General features: G+C 36.4%; 1 protein-coding gene across 49 annotated transcripts in view; it reads left to right on the top strand.

Annotated features, from left to right (window-relative positions):
• The window catches only part of rims2a (regulating synaptic membrane exocytosis 2a), a 201347-nt gene that overhangs the window by 165291 nt on the left and 13440 nt on the right, over positions 1–22616 (top strand). For 32 of the 49 annotated variants that reach the window (XM_051864854.1, XM_051864852.1, XM_051864840.1 and 29 more), the window contains one exon: positions 2724–2968. The exons of 13 other annotated variants lie outside the window; for them this stretch is intronic. In XM_051864854.1, the coding sequence (XP_051720814.1) occupies positions 2724–2968 (245 nt within the window). The remainder of the gene's footprint in view (positions 1–2723; positions 2969–22616) is intronic. 4 more of the 49 variants (XM_051864843.1, XM_051864842.1, XM_051864869.1 and 1 more) reach the window with 1 other exon arrangement.

Here is a 22616-nt window from a genome sequence, read left to right as displayed (position 1 = left end):
GTTTGAAAAACAGTGATCTAAGAGAAGCAGGAGACTTACCTATAAGAAGACTTTGTTTGCTCTCCATTTAATCTCATTGCAGTCTAGGAGAAACAATTGAGATGGTAAAGAGATCTTGTGTGTGTGTTTTTTTTTCTAGTTAGCTATACTTGTCAATTATTTGGTGGGATTTTTCAATGAATTTGACTGGGGTTAAATGAGAGTTCACTGCTGTAGAGAGTGTAGTGATTGTCTATATTGATACTGGCAATGTTTTCCACTCTTTCTCATGTGATATATCAGTCCCAGATTTTTCAGGATCCAAGATTACCAGATGATAGACAGCTTGATGTGACATGGCTGTATTCGAGCCAAATGGGCTGTAGGACAGGGCTGGATTTCGAAAAGGCTAATTGTAGTAATTGAAGAACATGTTGTCAGAGCTCATTGATTTCCGTTGCATGTTTCTGTGGCCCTAATTGCATTGATGATAAAGAAGAAGAGCAGCTCTCTCTATGGCCACACGTGTATCATTTAAACACATTTATAATGATTAAGATTTCATTAGGTGCCTTTGTTCAGGAAGTCATTTGTCTCTTTGCCTCACGGCCCGTTCACAGCCGCGCGAGACGCTAATTTAATCTTTTTACATGTGTCCATGTGTCATGCAGAAAGAAAAATAGACTAGCCTTTGTGGGATATAGAGCAGCATGCATTTCACTTCTGAATGAGTGACCTTAACCAATCACACTCAATGTCATTTTACTGAATGCATCCTGCGTGAGATGTTCATATCAGTTATGATGAAATAGGTGAACTGCTGCAAGTTTGTATGCCTTCTTAGGAGCAATTTGTGGGTGGTGTCTGAGCTGTGACTCACAGTGAGCTGCTAGACAGCATTTCAAGGCACTATAAGCATGCTCCCAACAGTCCCATGATGCATTACCTCAAGCTCATTCAAGATGGTGGCGGAAGCAGCTCTAAATATAGGGGCTATTGTATAAAGATAGTTTCATCAAGTTATAAAAAGACAGCGTTTCTCCTATACTTGTGTGTGTGCTACTGTATTTATTTCTCATGCTTATTATTCCATGAGTACTGCTTTGTTAGATTAGCCACATGCTAACATCAGACTCTTGTATAGCACTCCTGATAACCATTGTGTAATTCATAGCTGTTATTTATTTGAAACATTCAATGTAGTAATCTATAATACACTCTATTTTCAGTTTATTTTCATGTTTATTGTTATTTTATTAGTCATACTTATGAGAATAGAACTTTTGCAGTTTTTTTGCAGTATATTACAAAAGTAGTATGAATAGTATGTAGACCACAGAGGTGAACGTGATTTCAGTACTGTACATGTTACTGGATCAACATCATTGTTGGTCGTTTTCTTGGTGTTCTCTTCGACTTTTAAAGGGATGTTTCACCCTAAGATGAAAATTAAGTCAACATTTACTCACCCTGGTGTTGTTCTAATGCTGTATATCCTTCTTTCTTTTATGGACCACAAAAAGAGAATTAAAAAAAAAAAACGCGCTCGTACATATAATGGCAGTGAATAGCGCCCAGCATCAAGCTTTTTAAAAAAAGACGCAAAACAAATCACAGAATGTTCACTCCTCTTGCCCAGAAAAAGCACACATGTTGTGAGAAATCAAGATTAACAAAAACACAACATGAAATACAACCCATGTACCTTCTTCTCTGAGGTGAATATATCCATTGTGCTCGTCGCAACAAGAAGTTTTCGCGTTCACATCTCATTCTGACTGTCAGCAAACAAATGGAGTTCCAGTCTGGTGATATCTGACTCAGTGAAGAAACTACACAGATACTTTTTTGGGATTTCTAGGCGTTGTATTTCATGACATGTTTATGTAAAACTGGATTTCTCACAATTTGTGTGCTTTTTCGGGGCAAGTCGAAGTGAACTGAGGCGCTAACAGAGTCTTACGAAAGCACACGTCGTGCAGCCGTGCACAGAAGACCAACGGCCAAAGAATTTCGTTAAATAATACATTCAATTTCGGTTTGTTTTTCACCAAATAAACCCTATCATATACCCCCAGAACACTTGGACTATATGGCATGTGTCTCATGGGATCATTCTCTGATACTTTTGCGTCTTTTTTAAAATGCTTGATTCTGGTTGCTGTTCACTGCCATTATATGGATGAGCGCAAGCAGAACATTTTTTAAAAATTCTTCTTTTGTGGTCCATAAAAGAAAGAAGGGCAAACGGCATTAGAACAACACCAGAGTGAGTAAATGATGGCTTTATTTTCATTTTAGGGTGAACTATCCCTTTAAGGTCTAAGACCTTGGAAGTCTCTTTTCACAATACATTTTTTGATTCCTAACTGCAGTACGTTTGCCATCAATGTAAGAGAACTAGCGACAGTTGTTTACCATTGTAGATCAAGTTGTGGTAGTTGAAGATGCACTGTTCATCATTTAATTCATTTTACTTGTTGTTTTACTACTATAACCAGAGCATTGGGCCCATCCTAAATTTTACTATGAAGCACCTTGAGCTGATTGGAGGCCTAAACCCCTTAAACCTTTGACCTTATTCTGACCTGAATCTCCGCTCCGCTTCTCCCTCCACTTACCTAACTCTCTCCTTTCTCTCTTCCATCGTCCATCCATCCATTCATCCATCCATCCTCTACTCTTCCCCTCTGCCGCTCCTCCTCCTCTCTTCACATCTGTCCTCCATGGGCCGCCACTGACAGTGAATTTACGTCTAAAATGAAAAACAGGCAAATAGGAACGGCGGCCGGGGGCACCATGACCAAGAGCACCAGCATCGGCGGGGACATGTGCAGTCTGGAGAAGACTGACGGCAGCCAGTCAGACACGGCCGTGGGCCTGGTGGGAACCGATGTCAAGAAACGCCGCTCCAGCATCGGCGCCAAGATGGCGGCGGTCGTAGGGTTGAGTCGAAAGAGCCGCAGCGCCTCGCAGCTCAGCCAGACAGGTAGGAGTCAAATCATGTCTGTCCGTCTCTGTCCTCATGTCTGTCTCTAACTCAGCGTCCTTTATTTTCCTTTTGTTGTCTGTATGTTCTTCTCAACCCTTTACAGAGTGTACTTTTCTTGCATCAGCTCTAACAACCTAACAACTTTTGTTTAAACAGCCTGTTTCTCAAAGTGTAAATCGGGTCAGTGCAGGACCGAGGACCACCAAATAATTAAGACCCTTTGTTTCATACCTCTCTCTCTTTCTTTCTGTTGCCATTTCTCTGAAGTGACAAAAGTTCTGTTTGCAGCTTTTTATTTCAGTCGAGTGTGTGATTAATGAATATAAAACTGCTTGACGTTTGAATCATTCAGTGCTGTTGCATATGATTGTTTTATTTGAATATACATTAACGTGGTATTACCATGTTTTTTTGGACATGTACTGTGGTAATTTCATGTTTTTGGACATTTATTATTTTAATACCATGTTTTTCTTTGACTGCATGTGTATGATAATCATTTAGTACCATGGGATAAATCAAAATATCATTATATTACTATAGTACATGTCCAAAAACATGGTATTTTAACATTCTATCATAGTAATAACATGTGTTTTTGTTGATGTACATAAAGTTTATATATTTTTATGTTGTGGTTGAAGGTTGTTGGATTATGATTGTTTTATTTAAAATGGCAGGTTGCTGGTGCATTTTTTATATTTGGTAACACAACACTGAATTTGCTCATTTGCTCCATGTTGCTCATAAATATATTTCATTACAGTTAGCGCTTTTGATGATTTTATATTCCCAGGTGCTGCAGTCTGAAGCATGTCACACTGATGTTACACATATTCCCAACTCTTCTGCTGCAAACACAATATATGTACTTATTTAAAGGGTTAGTTCACCCAAAAATGAAAATTCTGTCATTAATTACTCACCCTCATGTCGTTCCACACCCGTAAGACCTTCGTTCATCTTCGGAACACAAATTAAGATATTTTTGATAAAAATCCGATGGCTCAGTGAGGCCTCCATTGACAGCAAGATAATGAACACTTTTAGATGCCCAGAAAGCTACTAAAGACACATTTAAAACAGTTCATGTGACTACAGCAGTTCAACCTTAATGTTATGAAGCAACAAGAATACTTTATTGTGTGCCAAAAAACAAAATAACGACTTTATTCAACAATATCTAGTGATGGACGATTTCAAAACACTGCTTCATGAAGCTTCAAAGCTTTACGAACCTTTTGTTTCGAATCAGTGGTTCAGAGCGTGTATCAAATTACCAAAGTCACATCCCCCAGTGGTGAACCATTGAAACTTCGAAACACTTATGACGTAACGAAGCCTCGTTTACTGAAATCGCGTGACTTTGGCAGTTTGATACACGCTCCGAACCACTGATTGAAGCTTTGAAGCTTCATGAAGCAGTGTTTTGAAATCGCCCATCACTAGATATTGTTGTTTGGCACACAAAAAGTATTCTCGTCGCTTCATAACATTAAGGTTAAACCGTTGTAGTCACATGAACCGTTTTAAATATGTCTTTAGTAGCTTTCTGGGCATTGAAAGTGTTAATTGTCTTGCTGTCAATGGAGGCCTCTCTGAGCCATCGGATTTTATCAAAAATATCTTAATTTGTGTTACGAAGATGAACAAAGGTCTTACGAGTGTGGAACGACATGAGGGTGAGTAATTAATGACAGAATTTTCATTTTTGGGTGAACTAACCCTTTAAAGTACTCTAGTAGTAAGTGATGGCATTAGATGCTAATACCATGGTACTTTGATATATACCATGGTACTGAATTGTATGTATGTGGTACTCCAAGCTACTTCCAAGAATATGGTACTACTAATAAAATGAATACTTTCATTCTGCAAGAATCCATTAAATTGATCAAAAGTGACAGTAAAGACTTTTATATTGTTACAAAATATTTCTATTTCAAATAAATGCTGTTCATTTAAACTTTCTATTCATCAAAGAATCTTATCACGGTTTCCACAAAAATATGAAGCAGCACAACTGTTTTCAACACTGATAATAATAAGAAATGTTTCTTGAGTAGCAAATCAGCATATTAGAATGATTTCTAAAGGATCATGTGACACTGAAGACTGGAGTAATGATGCTGAAAATTCAGCTTTGACATCACAGGCATACATTACATTTTAAAACACACACAACTGCCACATTTTCTCTATATTGTATCATTATGATCTTGTAAAATTGCTTTAATGAGCTCATTGTTTCTGCCTAAATGAACACATGATGTTAGTTAACTGCATGATCTGTATTGTCTTAGAACTGTACATTTAGACATTTGATCAATTAAATGTAGTCTTGTTAAGCATAAGAGATTTCTTTCAAAAATATTAAAAATCTTACCCACCCCAAACATTTGAATGGAAGTTGTAGTAGCTTGGATTACCATTTAAATAATGTTTTATTCGGACACTTTACAGTAGTAAATACCATATTATTTTTGTGCATTGACCAAGTACATGTACAAGAAATACTATGGTACATTAATATGATAATAATTCAGTAATGTATCAAAGTCCCATAGTATTGCCATTTTACCATGGTATCATCACAAGACATATTATTAATTATTAATTCTCTTTAAAAAAAAAAAAAAAAAGAAAGAAAAATACAGCAGTCCTTTGGACCCTTACAACCTTCTCAGTTCTTTTACAGAGTTGTGATTTCTCTTTCCAGCATTCTATAAGCTCTTGTTATGATTCACATAATCTCCGCAAAGACTTTGTTTTCTGCTATAATCTGTCTGTCTAGACTTTTCATGTTTTGCTGTAATTGAGGAGCCTGAGCGTATTGGTGTTGAGTGAGCGGCTGATAAAAACACTTTTAAATTGCCAGTGTGTTTATCCAGAGGTCAGTGGATTTCTTTGCCGTCTGTAGCCCACGCTCGCCCTCTAACCGGCTGGCTCAAGTCTAAATGGTGGCGTGCAGGTAGATCACATGCCTGAAGAAATGAACACAGCTCGTCAGACGGCTCGTGCTCAGCCTGCACATGGCAGGTGGCCGGCAGTGTTTTTAATAAGTTGGGCTGGTTGCCAGGGGCCGTAGCACTCTGTCATGTCTCGTGGGGTGCGTTCTGTCTTGTCTGCGATGTCTTTTAGCATCCTTCCACTAACAACATTTCTGCTTGCTAAAAGGAGGACAAGCAAACAGACCGCAGTTGGTCTTATTTTATCTGAAAGAAATTGTAGTTTATGTTTCTGCATTAAGCTGATGTGTGCAATATTTTTCAGTAATAAAATGCTTCTTTTTTTTCTTTTCTTTTTTTTAAATTAGAAGAAAAAAATATTGTTTATTACCATTAGAGCTGTTCTCAAGGTGCGGTACAGTACGCTATATTATTCATAGATGTCAAATATCATGTCTCGATCCATATTGTGAATTTAATTTATGCTGAAAATCTGAATATCGCAAAAACAATTTGTACCTAAAGCAGCTTCTGTCCGGTGTGTTCAAGAGAACAAAACTGTCATTTACAAGGAATTTGGCACAAAATAGAAATGGATGTTGTTTCCACTGGCGACATCACTGTGTTTTTTTTTATTAAATGTAATTAATTTCTTGTTTACTAGTGATCGCTGACAGATGTAGTATTTATTACTATTTTGAATCAGCTTTTATTTTTATATTTTCAGTTTTTATTTTAATTTTAGTACTTTTATGTGCATTTGTATTTTTTATTTCTGTTTAGCGTTAATATATATTTATTTCAGTTTTAGTTTTAGTAATTTTAGTACTTCATCTTAAACTTATTTTAAGTTAGTTGCCAATGCAACATTTCTAATTTCCAGTTGTTTTTGAGTTGAAGTTTTTCATCTGATATTTGTATTTTATTTCAGCTTTATTTCAGTTAAAGAAAACATTTTTAGTTTAGTTTCAAAAGTTTTAGTTTCATTAAAGTTTTAGTCTAGTTTAGTTAATAGTAATAAGATTTTATGCGGTGATACTGTAATATTTAGTTCTTTGAGCAAATTATTCAGTCACATGACTTGAGTCAAAGTCACATGACATTTTTTATGCTTATCTACTCATTTAGGGCCGTTTACATGACACCGTTTTCAACAAAAACGTAAAACTTTTTATGTGTTTTGGCCGTTCATTTACACAACACTGCTGTTTTGGGGGCCTAAAAATGCAAACTTTTGTGAATGTGTTTCAAAGTGCAAGTTTTTGAAAGCGATACCTTTATTGTCTCTGTGTAAACTACAAAAATGCGAATCTGTGAAAATGGTGACGTCATGCATATTACGTGTTCGGTCTATAGGCACGTAGTGTTTCTTTACAAAGTGACATCGCCAACTACTGGCCTGGCATGAATAATACTACGGTTTTAGTTTTTTTAGCCGATCTGTGTGATCAAGGATCATTTTGACAACGCTGTTGTCTGTATTTGTAAAATGCAAAGGAAAAAACTTTCAGTTTTAGTACATCGTTGTCATGTAAACATACCCTTATTCTGTAAATGTGTTTCTTTCATAATTTATTTACATGTCTTCTTACTGATGAAAAAAGATCTCTTTTCAGATCTGGTTGTCGTCTGTCATTTTTTATGCAATGTGTCAAAATTTTTATATAACAGCACAATACGTGGCTAATGATATCTAACAAATGCTTGAGACAAAACAGACCAGACAGATTTTCTTCCTTTTTGGAGAAAAATTAGAAACAAACTCGACAATGAGAATTCCAACCAAACATGTGAGAAATGGATGTTCGTAGTGAGGTCCGGTGTGCTGTTTTATTTGGTGCTTTAGAGAGCAGCCTGCTCAGTGTCATGCTCAATACAGCGGCACGGTTTCACTGAGAACAGGAAATCAGGTCTGGCTGAGATGTGCAGCTCCAAACAACAACACCAGCTCATGAGATGTGAATCATAGAGCGTATCAATTTTTCAGGCAAAGCTTTTAGGTGGTGTACACGTGCAGACCTGTGAAATCCCTGGCCCGTTTCTCAAATCCGAGTCCGACTCTCCGGCTGCTTCCTGCTCCACTTTGTTGTGCTTAATTCAGAAAGCCTGAAAGCTTTTTAGACAGGGCATATAGCACAGATACACATTTCAAAAAGAGGTTATTCTAGGGCTGTACTGTGTAAAAAGATGTGTGTTTGAAATGCGCATATACACACACTAGACTGCAGAAGATGTCCTGAGACTGTACGTTTACTTCTTTTTCACTATGAAGTCTTTATTTTGTGGTGCATGCAGAAAATGTATGTGTGCGTTTTTATCTAGAGTTATACTATTTTTGCTATTGTCTATAGTTTAATAATGCATTCAGGTTTTCAGGGACATCATGCATTTTTACTGATTGATGGATGGATGGATGGATGGTGGTTGGGTGGGTGAATGGGTGGATGGATGAATGGAAGGGTGGGTTGGTGGATGGATGGATAGTAGGGTGGGTTGGTGGATGGATGGATGGATGGATGGATAGTAGGGTGGGTTGGTGGATGGATGGATGGATGGATGGATGATGGATGGATGGATGGATGGATGGATGGATGGATGGATGGATGGATGGATGGAAGGGTGGGTGGGTGGGTGTATGGGTTGGTGGATGGATGGATGGATGAATGGATTTTAGAAATCCTGTGTAGAAAACAGTATCACGTTTTCCACACAAATATTAAGCAGCACAACTGTTTTCATCATTGATAATAGTAAGAAATGTTTCTTGAGCAGTAAATCATCATATTAGTATAATTTCTGAAGGATCATGTGACACTAAAGACTGGAGTAATGATGCTCAAAATTTAGCTTTGCCATCACAGGAATAAATTAAAATATATTAACATTTTAAAATATATTATTATAAAACACATTTATTTTAAATTGTAATAATATTTCACAATATTACAGTTTTTACTGTATTTCTAATCAAATAAAAGCAGCCTTGGTGAGCATAAAAGACTTACCAACCCAAACTCTTGAATGATAGTGTGTATAGACATTTGTTTTGTCTAATTGTCCAGTTAAAATATCTAAAAGTCACTGCTGACTTAATAGGCCTTTATGATTATGATGAAGTGCAGTGACATTCACATTAGCTAGGTGAACAGGTGTTTTGCGTCATAGCTGTTACTATTTTAGTGTATTTTAGTGTGTCTGCATCCAGGATCAGAACTGTCCATATTGTATTTTTACATGGAATATTTTGCCTCCATATTACAGGTTATATTACTGTATCTCTGCACTGTGAGTGTCCATGAGAGACTGCTGGAGTCCTGCAGACTGCTCTAATTAATCTTTGATGACAAGTTCTGCAGGAGAGAGCTTCACGGAGCTGAATCCTCACGGTTTTATTCATGACCAAGCTGAATCATCGTTCTGATTTATGGTGCCCGATTGTTCCTCTCTGCGTTTTTAGAGTTCTGAATTATACCCAGCGCTCCATGGAGCTCACATCTAACCTCTGCTGATCTTCTCTTGCCTCTAGATCTGTGTCAGCAAAGTGGCCAGACTTGCAAGTGCAGATGAAAACGGCTGATGTCCGGTGCTCTTATATGCTTATATTTTTATGCTCACCCTGGCAAAACAGAAGCCAAGACTTTTTTTGCTCAGATATGGCTCTTTTATGGCTCAGGAGTTCTATATATAATTTTTTCTGCAGTGTAAACAGATGTTATACAGAACTATAACATTATTGTTAGCTCAGATTATTTGGTAGCGATTTATGAGTAATTCCAGTCTTACTTTCTGCGCGATCCTTGGGTTTATAACAAATTTGCATTACGCCAGCCTGTGGTCTGCTCATGAACAATGTCTACTTTTACCTGCCCTCAAACATTGTAGATGTAGCTGAGGCCTGGAAGAGTTTGATTTATTGTTGACATGTCGAGAAGATGCTGTTTTCTGCACTGCAAAAGCAAATCCGCTTTTCATGCACTTGGATGCACAAAGGATGAGGACTCGGCCTCGAATTGATACATTAAAACTGACGCCTTCCTTACTGTTCTTATCACTGTGTATCAAGCGATGAGGAAGATCTAGAGCTGAAATCCAGATATGATAATGGACATTTCATTTACGTGCTTTAAACGGAAGACCAATCACATCAGACTGGGCCATCTGACCAGTCAGAGCAGAGTAGGCTCTCAGAAAGGAGGGGTTTAGAGAGGCAGAATCTTTGATCGAACCATTTCAGACACTGTGAGAAAATAGGTGATGCATATTATGAGAAAATTAAAGTGTTTTTTGACATTGGATGCTTATACACATATTCTAGGAGACTGCAAAACAAAAAGATCCTTTATAATAGCATCAACAGTGCTTCTAATCAAAGTGACATTACTGAAAGTACTGGCAGTTTTGCTAAATTTGAACAGAAGATCTGAGCAAAAACTTCCATTTTGTTCTGGTCCGTTGTTATTCACAAGAAACAATTGAGAAATTAAGGGTTTCTCATTTTTCTTTCCTGTGGGAAGATTGTAAAGATCTCACACCCACAGGAGCATCTCTCTCTCTGCTTCATTATAATAGATTTTCAAAAATCCCACAGGCTCCTAATGCATCCTGGGAAAGCTGAAACCACTGGTGTGCCCATCAGTGTAATCGATGTAATCTCATCCGTGTGCCCTTAGCCTTCAGTCCTGGAGCATTTGAGCTTCCATGATTCTCATGGAGGGCTCATATGCTACAGGAGCGAGACCCATATGAATATGTTTCCCAGACGAGAAAGTGGTTTTTCACTCCTAGGTGCCATTGAGACTAGAACATGCTACAGAATCTCTTATGTATTGAAGTATATAAAATAATAACTTACACTCTTAGAAATAAAGGTTTTATAAAGGCATTGATGGTTCCCTGAAGAACCTTTAACATCCATGGAACCTTTTCATTGTACAAAAGGTTCTTTAAAGTGGAAAATGGTTCTTTAGATTATTAAAACATTATTCACACTAAGAAAACCAAAACCAAAAATTGGGAACCAAAAATAGTTCTTCTATTGCAGTGCTTTGAGAAGTATGGAAGCTTGTTTCTGCCACGAAATTGACCATTCGGAAAGACCCACCACCTTTAGTTACTGTTGCTACGTCCGACAAGCCATGCCGCTCTCACGCCACACATCATGTTCTCACACAGTGAAAAATACACAAAGAGGACACTGACAGCACGTCAAGACAAAGCAAGTTACAAAGCAGGTTACTTTTGATATCAATTTTTTTTAATTTTTAAAGAAATTTAAACAGTAAATACCGTTTTGTTGCTCTTTAATATGTCGTGACAGATCACTGTACCTCCTCAGTTCAAGCGTCTCGTGAACCGTTCATCTCTTCCTACTAGTTTATTTATAGCATCAAATAAACATGAATGAACATCAGAAGGAATGTTGTTTCAACCGTGGAAAGACATCAGTACACACCATTTTTCAAGTTCAAGTCCACCTACGTTAATCTAATAACTCCTTTGACTGGTTTGTTGGACAAAATGGCAGATTCAGCGTTATGATTGGTTAGATCGCCTGTCGATCAAACTCCCGGCGATAGGTCAATTGAGACTTTTTTTTCGCAATTGCGAGTTTATATCTTGCAATTCTGACATTTTTTTCTCAGAATTGGAAGTTTATTATTTTATATTTCGCATTTACAAGTTTATATCTAAAAAATTCTTAGGAAAAAAGTCCAAATTGCAAAATATAAAGACTCAATTTTAAGAAATATCTCATTTATATCTCACAGTTCTGACTTTCTTTCTTTCTCAGAATTGTGAGATATAAACTCACAATTGTGAGTTATAAAATCAGAATTGCAAGATATAGTCAACTTGTAAAGATGTAAACGTGCAGTTGACTTTTTTCTTGCAATTGCGAGTTTGTCTCGCAGTTTTTTGCTTTTTTCTCTCCAAGTTGTGAGTTATAAACTTGCAACCCCCTTTTGAAACCTTTATCTTTAAAAGTGTAATGTAAATGTTCATGTGTGCAGCTTTGATCATTTCTTGTTTAAATAAGATACAGGTTTTTTGCACTGAAATACAGCATCCAAAAGTAATTCTTTAGTGAAGTTGTATCTGTGTCCTTAAATGTGCACATGGGTTTCTGTCTCGCAGCATACGCTAAGATTTAAGGTATTTGGGAGGCGTCCGGTTTTCACTGTTTCCAAACACACTCCTGCCTGTTTAAAAATACAGTTGTTTTAATTACTGGCAGCCTCTTGTAGCTCTTTTTATAGATAATTTTCCATTGTGTCCTCCATACTGCAGTTTTTCTGAGGATTTATGCTATGTAAACAATGTGGTTTGGAAATGAGCAGTCTGGAAAAATACTGCAGACACTTGAAAGGCTTCTTTGAGTGGCTCTTAAAAACCCTTTTCCAGAGATATCACTTTGAGGCAGAGCAGAAGGGAGTAGACGCCACTCAGCACGGTCAGATGGCGGGAAATGCAGCGTCGCAGGGGATGGAGGGGAATATTCAAGACCTATCTTTAGCTTCCTTCTCCAGATTAGGAGCAGATACACATCACGCTATATAAAATACTTAAAGGGGACCTATAATGCCCCTTTTACAAGATATAATATAAGTCTGTGGTGTCCCCAGAATGTGTCTGTGAAGTTTCAGCTCAAAATACCCCACAGATCATTTATTATAGCTTGTCAAATTTGCCCCTTTTTGGGTGTGAGCAAAAACACACTGTTTTTGTGTGGTTTTCCCTTTAAATGCAAATGAGCTGCTGCTCCCAACACCCTATTCAGAATAGGGTGGAGCTTTAACAGCTTGCGCTTTGGTTGCTCAAAAACAACAAAGCTGGAGAATCTCACGCAGCCAAATGAGGATTGTCAGTAACGGTGTTCAGCCTTACATTGTTCAAACCGGAGTCAAACACTGATGGAGAGACTCAGGAAGAAGTTACAACTTTTAGAATGCAACTGGATGTTTCCGAATGGTTAGTGGATAAATTTATGTAGTTGCTGTGGAGTTGATTCAGCTCATCAACTAGCATGTGCCGTCATGTTAATTTTTTGTCCAAATCCAGCATTGAATTGACCCTCGTTTGTGAAGCAGTCCGGCGTAAAATGACGGCATGGCAACAACACTCTACTACAACGACTCTTCCTCTTCTCTAAAGCAGCCCAACATGGCCTCGCCTCCTTTGTTGTGTGTTCCTGGGGGCAGGGTTTATGTAAATTTTAGGGTTAGTGATGTCACTAACCTGTGAAGAAGCCCCTCCCAGCTGTTTGTTGTAAGCCTTAAAAAGCGAGTTCTGTAAAAGAAAATATCTCCCTTTGCATTGAACTTTGAGTGTCGTAATTGTTCAGATGTTGTTTATGCTCAAACAGCAACATTACACACTAACTAAAGTTAAAAAATTGAAATCATAATCAACCACCCCTTTAAACCTATATAAAATAAATGTGAAACAGGTCATATAAAATTTTCTTTGACCTCCTGAGGTGACCTGCGACCAACTTTTTCTGAAGATTAAGCACCTATTTTCACTGACCCAAGTGGTTTTGGCCCTGTTTTGTATCCTGTTCTTAAAAAGTGGCACGGTTTAGAAGTTATTGTAGTTAGATGGTATGAGTCAAAACACTAGGAGCCTCTGGCGCTGTTGAGAGCGCCACTCTCGTGCAAAGCTGACTCCGCAAGTGAATGTACATGAGGTTAAACAGACAAAGGGTTCAGAGGGGACAGACGAGTTTCAGCTTGTAATTTTTTGGAGCTTGTCCCAGTAAAAGTCACGTAGGACTTGACATGGTCAGAACTTTTCAGACTGACCTGACAGAACATCATGTGAAACCCTTCATCTGGTAGAACAAACATTCTGTACTGATAATGAACATTACAGCAGCTCCTTTTTTCCACACTTGTGAAATTTGTCTCTGTATAATCATATACCTTCACAGATTTAAAGCTCAATGTCTTTTTGGGTGCTAAAATACTTAGCAGTTAGAATGCCCCTAAAATTCAAGATTTCAGGGCAAAAAATGCCCCTATATGAGTTTTTGCCTCACATTTATATCATATGATATAGTTAAACAATATCACACGAGTGATGTTTTTGTCTCATGTATAGGCCTATATGATATAGTTAAGCAATATCACGAGTGATGTTTTTGTCCCAAATAGCACGAGTGAAAATGTGATATTGATTTTATACAACAGTTCAATAAAAAAGTTCATATTGTGTTTTGTGTATTTTAAACACAACATTGCCTACTTTTGCTCAATTTTGCCAATAAAAATATTACCTATAAAGCCAGAGCAGAACTGTTGTGCGTCTCCGAGCATCATACAGCGGTGCTTTGTTTCCGAATGAATCTGTGTTTTGAGCAAATCAATCGGGTTAACCAATGATTCAATGACCCACTCATAAAGTGAGCTATTTACTTCATTCCTGAATGAATGTTTGAACGAATCGAGTGAGTGAATGAATGAATGACTCAATGACTTACTCATTTAGACATTTACCGCCACCTACTGGCAGTTTTAATTTCTTATTTAGATTATCATTTCATTATAAAAAAAATATTTCATTTTTCCATATTAATAAAAACCCATTAAAGGAATAGTTCACCCAAAAAATTAAATTCTGTCATAATTTAATCAGCCTCATAGCCATTGAACCTAAAAGTTTATAATAAATTCTGTTGAATCAAATAAAAAGGTTTTTTTTTTTTCTAAAGCTTCTTTTTTATAATGTCCATTTGATGCTTTTCTCATTTAACACAATAATGACTTTAAATTATCTTTTGGGGGTAATTTCTCAGCCAACTTTGATGTGCAATTAATTAAATTAGATTAACTAAATTTCTCTGCCGATACCAATAGCCCAAATTTTCAGAATGATATCTGCCGATACCGATAGTTTGATTTTCTTAAAGTCCCCGTGTAGTCAATAATTTTATCCCTTAAAACTCATCTTTGATCACCAAAATGACATATTTAAATGTTTTTTTCCTATGGAAAAAAAAATTCTTCATGCCTTAAAATAGCTTGAATGTAACTCTACACCTTTGTTTCAATTAGTATACGCAGATCTATGAATATGCTAATTATCTTCGCCTCCACTCACTCGCACGAGCGCAGAGATCCACTCGGTCAACTTACTGAGGGAAACGCTGCACAATGGTATCGCTTTTTACAACGTCGGACACATGACGATAATTAATATGATTAGCCTTTTGCTTGACTACGTTATCAAACAGCTAATGATGTGTTGCTAATGTTATTGTTTATGTTAAAAAATTTGGCTAATAATAATAATCAAGTCACCAATTAATGAGCTGTATGGCTGTACTTTCCAGATTCTCTGATATATTGGTACTTGTGCCCTCGTTTACTGACAAGAGTCCGGCTACATGATAGTTGTAAGTGTTGAACACGGAACTGATTAGGTAAATTGTCCTGAATTGCTGTTAACTAGATTAGACATATTTAATTAATATCACACGTTAATAAGTTTGCAGCAGGTGTGTATGGTAAAATGCAGCTGAAGAAAGTAGCACACGAGTATCTTCTGCTGTGACAAACCCGGTTACCTGACATGAAACAGAGCAAGTCACATTCTCTGTAGCCATGGTGATCTGTGCGAACTGCAGATTTTCCTCTGATCCGATTTTCCACGGCCCCCTCTCACCCCCTCACTAGATGTTATGCAAATGTACGGCTCTCGGAAGGTGGAATGTCGCCCCAGCCGCGTTCCGTCGATCCTGGAAATGAGAAAAAATATGTGAAGATGAAGCAGTAATTCATCTTATCCTGAGCCCTGATCTCAGCGCTGTACTTTGGCTTGACGAGAATGTAATTGGTCTCAGTGGGGCTTTGTGAGTATGTGTGGCCGTAGATAAGCCGGCTCAGTTCTCTCGCAGATCTTGTCTGGTGGGTGAGCTGGATATGCACTTTGTTACATCTCTTCTGTGGACATCATTTTCGCCAAACCCTAAATTTAGTGTTTAGAGAAGGAAAGTTTTATTCAGACTTTCCCTCTGTCTTTGGGAAGTTAATAAATGAATAGAACATGCAGTGTCATTCTAATTATGTGGGAACAAGCTAATTTTTTTTTTTTAAAAAAGGGGCCAATGTTTGTTGTGTTCTACGGTGCCCCTAAAGGGACATTGTTCTAAAAAAAAAAAAAAAATTAGATGTCAATGCTTTTGCGTTCTCTCGCAGATCTATTGTGTTTCCCCAAGAAACTTTGCATTCGCTCGCAAAATGTTTGCGTTCCCCCGAGAAACTTTGCGTTCACTCGCAAAGAATACAAAAGTTTTGCAAGCAAACACAAAGTTTCTTGGGGAAATGCAAAATCATTGAAATATATTTTTTCCTCCCATCTCATATTTTTTTTCTATCCCCATGTCCCTTTACGTAGTGTTCTTATTGTTAGCTAAAACTATTGAAAAAAAACAAAAAAAAAAACTTTTCAACATTTTTAAAATATAAATATTAGATGAAAAACTTAAATGTAAAAAACATAAAAAATTAAAAATGTTGCTTTGTCAATTACCGGAAATATGGTTAAGTTGAAATACAAAAAAAAAAATCTAAAACCAAAATTACTAAAACGTAAATTTTAATTCAAAACTGTAAAATAAATACTGTAATAGTATATAAATGTTAACTTTCAGAATTCCTTCCTAGAACAAAAATTATTTTTTATCATCTTTTAACATATGAAAGTTGAATTCTAAACAGCCTGTTGAATTCTAAAGATTAGAAAGAGGGTAGAAATAGTCATAAGAAGTTAAATTATATTTTTGATGCAAAAAGAAACAAAAAAAGTAGGACATAACCACTTGAAATGAAGACTAGCACAGTCTGAACTAGAAATGTGTATGAAGTGCCTGTCATAGGAAAAGCCCATATCATGAATAATAATAAGACAGTTGCTTTCCCATTGGATTAAATCACTCAGGCTCATAAATTATTACAAGACACTGCTGACTATAGTGTGTTGAGTTTAAGTAACAAACAAAAATAAATAAATAAAGATCTAAATGAAATGTTTTATAGTGGTTCATGACCTTTAAAGAACCCACACCATGGTAACATTCTTTTGCCAAGATAGGGGAAAAAATTATATTGAGATTTCCAGGTCACACATAATCACAGAAGACATTCAAGCAATCTAGGAAAAAATATTTGCGGGAATGTAATTAAGTACATTTTCTCTCTCTGTTGTTCATAAAGCATGTTATTTTCACTTTTTAAGGTCAGTCCATGATGATCGTCAGGGGTTTATCTCCAATCATTGGTTGTAAAGATAAAGATAATGCATATCCAACAGAGTGTCACCATGGTGACAGAGCTGATCAGATGCTGCGCTGCCATATGAACCAGATTTACAAAGACACAGTGTTGAAGGTAAAGAAAGTCTGACTGTGATTTAATGAATAAAACATACAATATGCTTTGTTCTTGCTGTTTTGGCTCTTTCTGTTTACACATTTATGATAGTATATTTGACACAAATCTGTAAGTTGTAAATATAAGCAATGTAAGCTTTACCTGCAAGCGTTTAAAAAAATAATAAAAAGTTGCCAGCCAGCACCAGCATTTTTGATAATTTTCACAAAATTTTCATGGCTCCCAGAATATTTTGTTGTATGAATATCTGAACATGCAATATATCAAAAGAAAGAACAGAGCCTAATTTTTTATTCTAGCTTCATGCATTCTTTTTTATCAACACTTGAATGTGGTTTCATTAAAAAAAAGCAACATTTTGAACAAAAAGCTGAGAAAATAGTGTTTTTGTCTAAGGCTACGTTCACACTGTTAGTCCAAATCTGATTATTTATGTTTATCTGATCTGAAGGTTCATTTACACTACAATGATGTACTAGAAACAGACAAGTTTTTCCTTTGCGTTTTTCACGTACAGACGACAACATTGTCAAAACGATCCCTGTTCACACGGATCCGCGAAAACGATTAAAATCGCTGTATTTTGCTGCCAGGCCAGTAGTTGGCGATGTCACTTTATAAAGAAACACTACACACCTATAGACTGAACATGTAATACGCATGCGCATGACGTCACCAGTTTCACAAATTCGAGTTTTTGTTGTTTATGCAGAGACGATAATGGTGTTGTTTTCAAAAACTTGCACTTTGAATCCCGTTTTCAAAAGTTTGTGTTTTCATGCCCCCAAAACACTGTTGTTGTGTAAATGAACGGCCAAAACGCATACAAAGTTTTCTGGTTTTATTTGAAAACGATGTTGTGATGTTATCTCTGCTGGTCTCAATTATATTGTAATTTTCTTCTTGACCGGCATTTTGCAACAACACAACCTTGTTTCTTCAGCGACTTTCAGCATGTTTCCTATAACAACGTGTGACATATTTACATTTTACGTGCCTTAAGACAGTGATATAAACCACGCAAAATCTGATTAGAGCGCTCAGACTGAAACGGATTTCCAGAAATGCATTTGAATAGGATTTCAAACCACATATGAATGTAGCTCAAAACGAATTTGTAAAAATCAGATTTTTTGTGTTCACACTTGCTAAATATGTTTGGATTCCAATTGGATATGGTCAGAAATAGTGTTGTCAAAAGTACCAAGTCAGTACTGAAAATTTAAAAATGTGACGCTGTTGAGCGGATTTGTAAACACCTCTGATTGGCCGTTGTGTTCACGCACTCAACATATATGTCTGTGATTGGCTACAAGTCAAGTCAAGTCAAGTCACCTTTATTTATATAGCGCTTTTTACAATGTAGATTGTGTCAAAGCAGCTTTACATTGATAACTGGTACATTGTTAGGCTGCACAGCAGCTCTTAAAGAATAGTGTCAATGCAGGCAGATCAAAACACTGTTGAATATCAAATGTCAAGTCAAGTGTCCCCAAGTGTCCCTACAGTGATCAACGCTTCAAAAACATGTTGTATATAGACATCAATGACGCTCTTCACCGAGCGCTTACACAGATACACACGGGAGCATTTGAAAGCTGCTTTCAAATGGTCCCACTTTCAAAATGTTTTCAAATACTACCGTGTACTTTCAAACGCTTTTTACCCTTTCTCTAATCCTTAATTTTTGTCACTGTACTTTTAAGAATTCTGTATGCTAATGACTTTTATTACGACTGATTAACCTCTGTGTATTGGTATAATTCATACTGTCATTCATCAGGACAAGTTAAATAGCTGACTACTGAATATGCATTAATATGTAAATCTGAGAGGTCATATGTTAATATAGTTATAGTTTCCATAAATGGTCTTAGTGGACTGTTGAAGAGCAGTTAGTTTGATTAATAAGTCAACATAGCATTTTAGATTTTTAATCGATTAACTAACATTAGTATGGTGCAACAGTTTCGTTCTGTTACTACACTGCACCAGGGAAGTCTTATTGTGACTCATTGCATTTGGAAACTGAATGTTCTTGTAATATGTGTTTATATTTTCTGCTTGTGTTGCATCATCTCTGAAATGTAGTAGTGCAGCTGATTTCTCAGTTTTCATTTGATGCACTTGTCAAAAAACTTGACACAGGCGGCTTACAGTCGGTCTTTGTTTATTCAGTCTGGCCTTGTCTCATGAAAGTCTCTGTGTTCAAAGACTCAGCCATAGATGGACTTCCTTATTTAAAAAACACGCTCATGATAAATAGTCCAGTGATCCTGTTCCTCATCTGACACTTGAGTTACTAAGCAGTTGAGGGGAAAAACCAAACTATCTTGTGATAATGACCATGTATAGGCAATATTATTGTGAATCTCAGATCTGCAGAATGAATCTTTTTAACACTGAAATACCTGCATGTTCTTTTCCTACACGATGACTGTTTGCTTTCAAACAAACGTGTCTCGATCACAGCCTCATATAGTTGTTGATTATTCAGACATTCAGTCAGCTGCACAGATGCCAGCTCTTTCAATCTAGGCCATTAGTAAAGCACAAAAGTTGTGTGTCTTTCTCTTTCTGTCTTTCTCCATCTGTCCACACACTGACAGAGGAAGTGGTCGTCTCTCCATCTGTATCGCATCTCTTTTGATTAGACGTGTTAAGAGAATAAAAGTGTGAGGTTTATCACTTCACAGCTAACAGAAAGCCATATCTATTTTATGTTAGTTGAAGGTGGTTTTTAAAGGTGAATCTCATGAAAACTGCCAAGAAATATCCGGCCATATTTCACATCCCAGACTTGCAACTTACAAAATCCTACGACAGTGTGAAAGATTTTTTTTCCCCCTCTTCTTTCCATAATATTTCACATCAAAATCAAAATCTTTTTTTTCCATAATGACATTTATTTAAATGCCAGTTAAGTGCATCTACCCCAAAAGTTTCATTATAAAAGGTATTATATAAAATATTATGAATCTTAATTTATTTGTAAAGAACTTTTGTACTTTTGTAAATGTACAATTGAAAATATATATTATGATAGTATGATTTCTGCACTCTATTTTATGGAAGCTTGTTTCCGCCACTAAATAAAAAAATAAAAAGGTAATTGCAACTTTAACTGACTTTATAACTTGCAATTCTGACTTTATAACTCTCAATTCTGACTTTATAACTCGCAATTCTGACTTTATAACTCGCAATTCTGACTTTATATCACGCAATTCTGACTTTATATCACGCAATTCTGACTTTATAACTCGCAATTCTGACATTATATAACGCAATTCTGACTTTATACAATGCAATTCTGACTTTATAACTCGCAATTCTGACTTCATATAATGCAATTCTGACTTTATATAACACAATTCTGACTTTATATCACGCAATTCTGACTTTATAACTCGCAATTCTGACTTTATACAATGCAATTCTGACTGTATAACTCGCAATTCTGACTTTATATCACGCAATTCTGACTTTATAACTCGCAATTCTGACTTGATATCACGCAATTCTGACTTTATATCACGCAATTCTGACTTTATAACTCGCAATTCTGACTTTATATAACGCAATTCTGACTTTATATCTCGCAATTCTGACATTATATAACGCAATTCTGACTTTATAACTCGCAATTCTGACTTTATATAACACAATTCTGACTTTATATAACACAATTCTGACTTTATAACTCGCAATTCTGACTTTATATAACGCAATTCTGACTTTATATAACACAATTCTGACTTTATAACTCGCAATTCTGACTTTATAACTCGCAATTCTGACTTCATATAATGCAATTCTGACTTTATATAACGCAATTCTGACTTTATATAACACAATTCTGACTTTATAACTCGCAATTCTGACTATAACTCGCAATTCTGACTTTATATAACGCAATTCTGACTTTATATAACACAATTCTGACTTTATAACTCGCAATTCTAACTTTATATAATGCAATTCTGACTTTATAACTCGCAATTCTGACTTTATATAACGCAATTCTGACTTTATATTACACAATTCTGACTTTATATAACGCAATTCTGACTTTCTTATTTCATGGCGGAAACAAGCTTTCATACTATTTTGTTTATGAGGATAATGATAATAATTATTATTTTGGCCTTGCAAAATAATAAAATAGGCTTAATTTTTTTTTATGCTAAATATTATATCTTAATTTTTGACCCAGAAATCTGACTAGAATGCAGACATAATCTGAGATTATCAGTGATGAGTGTGAGCTGAGAGTACTAAACTAGCTGAAAGCATTTCCATTTCTTATTATTTATTAAACAAACATGCAAGAGATGGGTGTTCCAGTTCGGTGGAAATTTGCAGCGCTAGAGTTCCTGTTTTAATGATCTTTCACATCCCCTGGTGTTGTGTTGGTTATTCCTAACTGGTGTGGCGTGACACAAAGCAGGAATGAAGGCAGGAATTAGAGGATGTAAACATGCCATTCGGTAGAATCGTTTATCAAAACACTCTCACACACACACACACACACACACACACACACACACGGCCGCCTTAGCTGGTCAAAACATCATCAGTCTCACACTCCTGCCGATCTGCCCGGACATTACATCTTTGTGTTTTTTTCACACGTGACGTTCTTTAAATTCCCGTAAAATGAGTCGTTCTCATCTTTCAGGCATGAGCGGACTGTCCGTGCTCTTATGTGTTTTGTTTTCATACTCGAGTTGAGCGCCAATTAATCTGAGGCTTCTGAGACAGGTTTGATATAGACATCATAATTCATTTGTATTTGTAAAGATCTTCATTTTTTTATGTGAACATTTTTTTGGATGGATGGATGGATGGATGGATGGATGGATGGATAGATGGATGGATTCTTTTCGGTACTTAAGCAATTCTGAATCAATGAACTAGTTATAAGTAAAACTTCAAAGTGGTATTTTTAAGGACAGTGTTTTAAAACCATTGTGGTGCATGATTGACAATTGACATTTGTCCAAATAATAGGGCTGTTGGCCAGTTGAAGCTCTTGATCCATTTACTGCACTGAATCACTATGACCGACTTACGTAGATGAATAGTTTTTTACAAAGGATTTTTCAGGGGAAAACATTATGAAGAGGCTTTTTAATTTGAAATGCAAATAATAAAGTGGTTGATGTACAAAGGAAACTGCAGTACAGCCTGTCCAATGATATCATCTGTATTTTTTAGTAGTAGCGACTGTAGTGGAGGCGGCCGAGTGATCGAATGCACTGATTCATAAATGTTTTCATCTAATCTACCCTTTTTGAAACCTTC

The sequence above is a fragment of the Ctenopharyngodon idella genome, chromosome 16 (assembly GCF_019924925.1).
Source record: "Ctenopharyngodon idella isolate HZGC_01 chromosome 16, HZGC01, whole genome shotgun sequence".
Taxonomy (NCBI): Eukaryota; Metazoa; Chordata; class Actinopteri; order Cypriniformes; family Xenocyprididae; genus Ctenopharyngodon; species Ctenopharyngodon idella.
The sequence above is the reverse complement of the archived record's forward strand: the minus strand, read 5'-3'. Positions and strand labels throughout refer to the sequence as shown.